The sequence below is a fragment of the Pelophylax lessonae genome (genome assembly GCF_965119305.1).
Source record: "Pelophylax lessonae genome assembly, chromosome: 2".
Classification (NCBI taxonomy): Eukaryota; Metazoa; Chordata; class Amphibia; order Anura; family Ranidae; genus Pelophylax; species Pelophylax lessonae.
In genome coordinates, this window is record NC_138769.1 from 710,338,254 (window position 1) to 710,344,382 (window position 6,129).

General features: G+C 37.9%; 1 protein-coding gene across 1 annotated transcript; it reads left to right on the forward strand.

Moving 5' to 3' along the window:
• The first annotated feature begins 3,747 nt into the window (after window positions 1-3,747).
• On the forward strand, window positions 3,748-5,217 carry FAM181B (family with sequence similarity 181 member B). Its single transcript, XM_082247420.1, has one exon. It carries the CDS (start codon window positions 4,087-4,089, stop codon window positions 5,083-5,085), a length of 999 nt encoding a protein of 332 aa, XP_082103546.1. The 5' UTR covers window positions 3,748-4,086; the 3' UTR covers window positions 5,086-5,217.
• Window positions 5,218-6,129: the final 912 nt, after the last annotated feature.

The window sequence follows — 6,129 nt, forward strand, 5'->3', positions numbered from 1 at the left end:
GTAACTATAGGCCGGTTAGCCTAACATCAGTAGTCTGCAAGATTTTGGAGGGGATGTTAAGGGACCACATACAAGACTTTAGTAATGAAAATGGTATTATTAGTAGTAATCAGCATGGTTTCATGAAAAATCGTTCTTGCCAAAACAATCTATTAACCTTCTACGATGAAGTGAGCTGCCACCTAGATAAAGGAAAGCCTGTGGATGTGGTGTATCTGGACTTTGCAAAGGCCTTTGACACCGTTCCCCACAAACGCTTACTGTACAAACTAAGGAAGGTAGATATAGACCACAGGGTGAGTACCTGGATAGAGAACTGGCTCCAGGTGAGAGTCCAGAGGGTGATGATTAATGGGGAGTACTCAGATTGGGCGGGCGTGGAAAGTGGGGTCCCCCAAGGTTCTTTCCTGGGGCCAATCCTGTTTAACTTATTCATAAATGATCTAGAGGAGGGGATATCTAGTACAATCTCAGTATTTGTGGATGATACTAAACTAAGCATGCCAATATCTTCTATGCAGGATGTGGAAACCTTACAAGCGGATCTGAACAAAATAATGGGGTGGGCAACTACATGGCAGATAAGGTTTAATGTTGAAAAATGTAAAGTAATGCACTTGGGCGTCAGAAATATGAAAGCAAGCTACTCACTGAGGGGGAAACCTCTGGGTGAGTCTAGGATGGAAATGGACCTGGGGGTACTGGTAGACAACAGGCTTGGCAGTGGCATGCAATGCCAAGCCGCTGCAAGCAAAGCCAACAGAATACTGGGATATATAAAAAAGGGGATTCACTCCAGAAATAAAGAGATTATTCTCCCACTCTACAAGACTCTGGTCTGGCCACATCTGGAGTATGCTGTCCAGTTCTGGGCACCGGTCCTCAGGAAGGATGTGCTGGAACTGAAGAGAGTCCAGAGAAGGGCAACAAAAATAATTAGGGGAATGGAGGGCATCAGCTATGAGGAAAAACTACAAGCACTGAACTTTTTCTCCGTGGAGAAGAGACGATTGAGGGGGGATATGATATCAATGTACAAATACTGTACTGGCGACCCTAGCATAAAAAACAAACTTTTCAGAGTAAGGGAATACAATAAGACACGTGGCCACTCACTAAAACTAGAGGAAAAACGGTTTAACCTTAAAATACGTAGGGGGTTCTTCACTGTCAGAGCAGTAAGGATGTGGAATTATTTTCCACAAGCAGTTGTATCAGCAGGGAGCATCGATAGTTTCAAAAAACTATTAGATGGGCACCTTAAAGACCACAACATACAGGGGTATACAATGTACGGTTAACAGCAAACACACACACACATCATAGGTTGAACTAGATGGACTGATGTCTTTTTTCGACCTCACAAACTATGACTATGTCTACATGTTCAGCTTAATTGACTGTTCCTAGGGTGGCAATTCTGCCTTAGCATGAGTCTACATATGTAGAGTTGCCACTGTAGGATATGCAGTACAAGCTAGGTACTAGCATATTCAGCTTGATTGACTGTTCCCAGGATGGCAATGCTGCTTTAGCATAAGTCTATGTAGAGTTGCCACCGTAGGATATGCAGTACAAGCTGAGGTACCAGCATGTTCAGCTTGACTGATTTTTCCATTTTCAGCCTGATTGATTGCTCCTAGGGTAACAATGCTGCCTTAGCATGAGTCTACATACATAGAGTTGCCAGCATAGGACATACAGTACAAGCTAGGTACCAGCATATTCAGCTGGATTGACTGCTCCCAGGATGGCAATGCTGCCTTAGCATAAGTCTATGTAGAGTTGCCACCGTAGGACTTGCAGTGCAAGCTGAGGTTTCAGCATGTTCAGCTTGACTGATTTTTCTATGTTCATCTTTGATTGACTGCTCCCAGGTTGGCAATGCAGCCTTAGCGTGAGTCTGTGTAGTAATGCCACTGTAGGACTTTCAGTATAAGCTGAGGTACCAGCATGTCCAGATTGATTGACTCCTCCATGTTAAATTTGATTGACTGTTCCTAGGTGGACATCGCTGCCTTAGTGTGAGCCCATGTAAAGTTGCCATTGTAGGACATACAGAACAGGAGAAGGTACCATCATGTTCAGCTTGACTGAAAGGGTTGACAGCCACTCTTCAGCATGGCCAAAGCTGTCATGGGCTGGCCATGTCATTTAGCACCAACCAAAAACCGAACCCCTAGAGTGGCTGTGCCTGGGGCAGCATGATGAATCCAAAGACAGAAAAAGCAATTTAATAAATATAAAAAAAAAAGAAAAAACATTTTAAACTGCCCTTTTTTCTAATTCCTATTTTTTTTATATTTGGGTTTGACCTGATATAATTGGTTGATTTTCAATCAGTCAACAGAAAATCCTATATCTATGAGCCACCCGCAGACACATTTGGCCATAGCTTAGCAGGGAGAGATACAGTAGGAGAGTTTGGATAAACATATCAGATTTTTGTTTCCCTCAAATGAACTGGCACCAGAAGATTCTGAGGGGTTCCTCTCTCATCTCTTCCCTAGCCTAAAAACCAATGGTTGCCCAGTAAAACTGTCTTTGTTTAGGATAGACCCAGAAGATTTGGATGCCTGGGGATGGTTGGGTTGGCTGCCCTCTGATGTCTTTGGTGTTAAAAAATAACAGTTCCGTTTTGCCTGGTTTGAAATACCTTCAGCTACTGGAGCAATATCACTAGCAGAGTATGTATGCTAAACTGAAGCTGAAGTTGTACCACTGTTGTTTTGTAAAATTGTTGTACATGGTATATATGATAATAAAGAAATTCTTTAGTTTACAAAAAAAAATTACAGTTCCAGTAAATCCAGTTCAAAACAGAAGAATAAAAACCTAGTAATCTCACTCAAAATAAATAAATAAATGAATAATAATAATAATAAAAAAAATTATATATATATATATATATATATATATATATATATATATATATATATATACATACAGTATATATATACAGTATATATATATATATATATATATATATATATATATATATATATATATATATATATATATATATATATATATATATTATACTTAAAATAATACAATAAAAAAATCTTTTTTTTTTTAATTTTTAAATAAATTCTTGTACTGTTGAAATTATTTTCTGGTTACCAGTCGATGGCAAAAACTACACTAAGAAAAACAAAAAGGTAAAAAAAAAAAAAAAAAAGCTATTTGTTTTATTCCAGGCCTGAACCTGTTGTACCACTGTTGTTTTGTAAAATTGTTGTACATGCTATATATGATAATAAAGAAATTCTTTAGTTTACAAAAAAAATTACAGTTCCAGTAAATCCAGTTCAAAACAGAAGAATAAAAACCTAGTAATCTCACTCAAAATAAATAAATAAATAAATAAATTATATGTATCTATATCTATCTATCTATCTATATAATATATATGTTTTATACTTAAAATAATACAATAAATTTTTTTTTTTTTTTTTTTTTTTTAAAATAAATTCTTGTACATTGAAATTATTTTCTGGTTACTAGTCGATGGCAAAAACTACACTAAGAAAAACAAAAAGGTAAAAAAAAAAAAGCTATTTGTTTTATTCCAGGCCTGAATAGAGCTGGGAGCTTGTATTTTGTCTTGTGAGTGAAGGAAGCGAGCACAGAGCTTTCTTTATTTCGGGTCTTGCGTGATGTATCATTCCCTCCCCATGGATTTAGTGAAAGCTGATACCATTAGATGTAGCCCTCCTACTTATCTCCCCCTCCCACTCTTTTCAGCTTCTGTGTTTCTGGTGAGAACAAGCTAAATTCACAAGACCTGCTGGAAGAAAGATTCAGACACACACAGTGCCTCTCTGCTGCATCAATTTCACTTCAAATCTTCACGTATTTGTATGGCACAGCAGAACAAAATTGATATGTGTTACGCGGGACTGGAGCTGCCTTCTGTTAAGCAGGTTCTAATGGATATTTAAAGGGATTGTTTGGGATCTAGTACTGCAACGCATCAAACCATCAGAAGTTATGCTTTCGAGACACCTGCGAAGACAACCTGTGAAAAGAAGTCTTCCTTGACTAATGCCTGATTCTTGGTAGACAAAGGAATTTTCAACAGCAATGGCCGTTCAAGCTGCAATAATGAACCATCACTTTATGCCCTTGTATTTTCCGGGATCCCATGTGGGTTTCGAGAAAGGCTATCACGAAGGGGTTGAATTTCTCGGTACTGTTGAAACCGGTGGTGACTATAAAGAGTCTAGCAAGGATTTGCTTAGTTTCATCAACTCAGCTTCCAGCAACATCAAGCTGGCCTTGGACAAACCCGTAAAGTCCAAACGGAAGGTCAATCATCGGAAGTATCTGCAAAAACAGATTAAAAGATGCACGGGGATGATCGGTAATGGCAACCCAAGCCAAGGGTCTCCTAAAGGTCCGTTACTGTCGACCAGTAGCACCAGCCCTCAAAGCTATCACTGTAAACCACCTCCAAAAAGAGACACCACCCAGACCAACTTGCAAAGCAAAAGTCTAGCGGCCCTGTTTGACAACACCAAGGAAGTTCGTGGAGAAAGATGCAAAAAAGTTCCCTTGAGGAATCGCAACCTTCCTCCGTCTTTCTTCACTGAGCCGGCTAACTGTTCGTCGGGGCTTCTGTCCAATTCTGATGCCACTTTAAAAGAGTTGGATAAGGGCAGTCAAGAAACCATGGAGTATTTTGACCTGTTGGACTCGGATTACAACAACATGATCTCAGAGCAAGAGATCATTCAGGGAGCGTCAGTGAGGATACACCAAGACATCACAGCGGAGCATTCAATGTATGAGCCACATCATTTGCTAAACGGGATCCTTTATTCTGACCCCTGGAATCCATGTAATCTCATTAAAAAGAGTCCCGTGGGAACTTGCAGTGCGAACCCCAATGATAATTTGAAATGCCTACCAATGCCAGGGACGGTTTTCACCGGTAATGGTGACTCTAGCCTTCCTGCTGCCATAGAAGACAACTGTTCTACACTGACTTCATTTACTCCCTGCTACACTGAATGCTCCTTGCCCCAAATGTTTTACGACTATAGCTCAGGATACAACAGAATTGGCTATCCTGTTCTGTAGATAAAGAAGACTTCTCTAAGTAGCTTCAGCAGAGACGTGTGCAATAAAATAGTCAATGCAAAATAGTGACAACCCTAAAAATTCTGGACAGATGTCTGCAAGTAAAAAAGTTAACTGCGAAAAAGACAATTTTTTTTTACTTTTAAATTTTTAACATAAGCTATTTTATGTTTTTTTTTTTTTTTTTTTTAACTATTTTATGTTTTATATTCCTGAACACAACATGGTTTCCAACTACAGAAAGCCATATCTTGATTTTTCAGGAGTTTATATATGTCAAATCATATAGGGGTCTATTTAGACCTGTTTTCACACTATATTCACACGACTTTCAACCATTTTTATTTAAATCTAATTGGAAAAATTTATAAATCTTGTATAAACTTTCAAAAATCTTGTGAAATCATATAGGGGTCTATTTAGACCTGTTTTCACACTATATTCACACGACCTTCAACCATTTTTATTTAAATCTAATTAGAAAAATGTATGAATCTTGTATAAACTTTCATAAATCTTGTGAAAACATTTATAAATAGGCCCCTTAGGTTCAGCATATATTAGTTTGTACTTGTCAGTTTTTTTAATTGTATATATATTTTTTTTAATTTTTGTTGATTTTTTTTTGTTGGTGCAAAGACTTTATGTGTTGTAACCAGATCTGATAATCAATGCAAAATCATATGCAATAAAGCTTAGAGCTGCTAGTACATCTGTAGATTAAATGAGGTTGGTTGTAAGAAATGTAGCATATTTCATTTATCTTAGTTATTTAGTATTACGGTAGCTCAGAGAGTATTGATGGTGTGCAGAGCGCAGTAACCCATAGTAACCAATTCAATTTTAATTCAAAAGTTTTCACAGCAGTGAAAGTTATTCTGATTGGTTGCTCTACCTTGCTGCACTTTGCTCTTTGTCTTATTAAAGTCTGGCATGTGGTTAAAAAAAGCAGTACATATAAAAATACTTGACAATCTTTAGGGACTGCTCAGGGGTCCCTGAAAGTGCTTCATGCCCAATGTTTTGTCTACTGTGAACTTTTGA

Bases quoted from the DNA above. Each gene is read 5' to 3' on its own strand.
- FAM181B (XM_082247420.1), top strand. From the start codon at position 4,087: ATGGCCGTTCAAGCTGCAATAATGAACCATCACTTTATGCCCTTGTAT.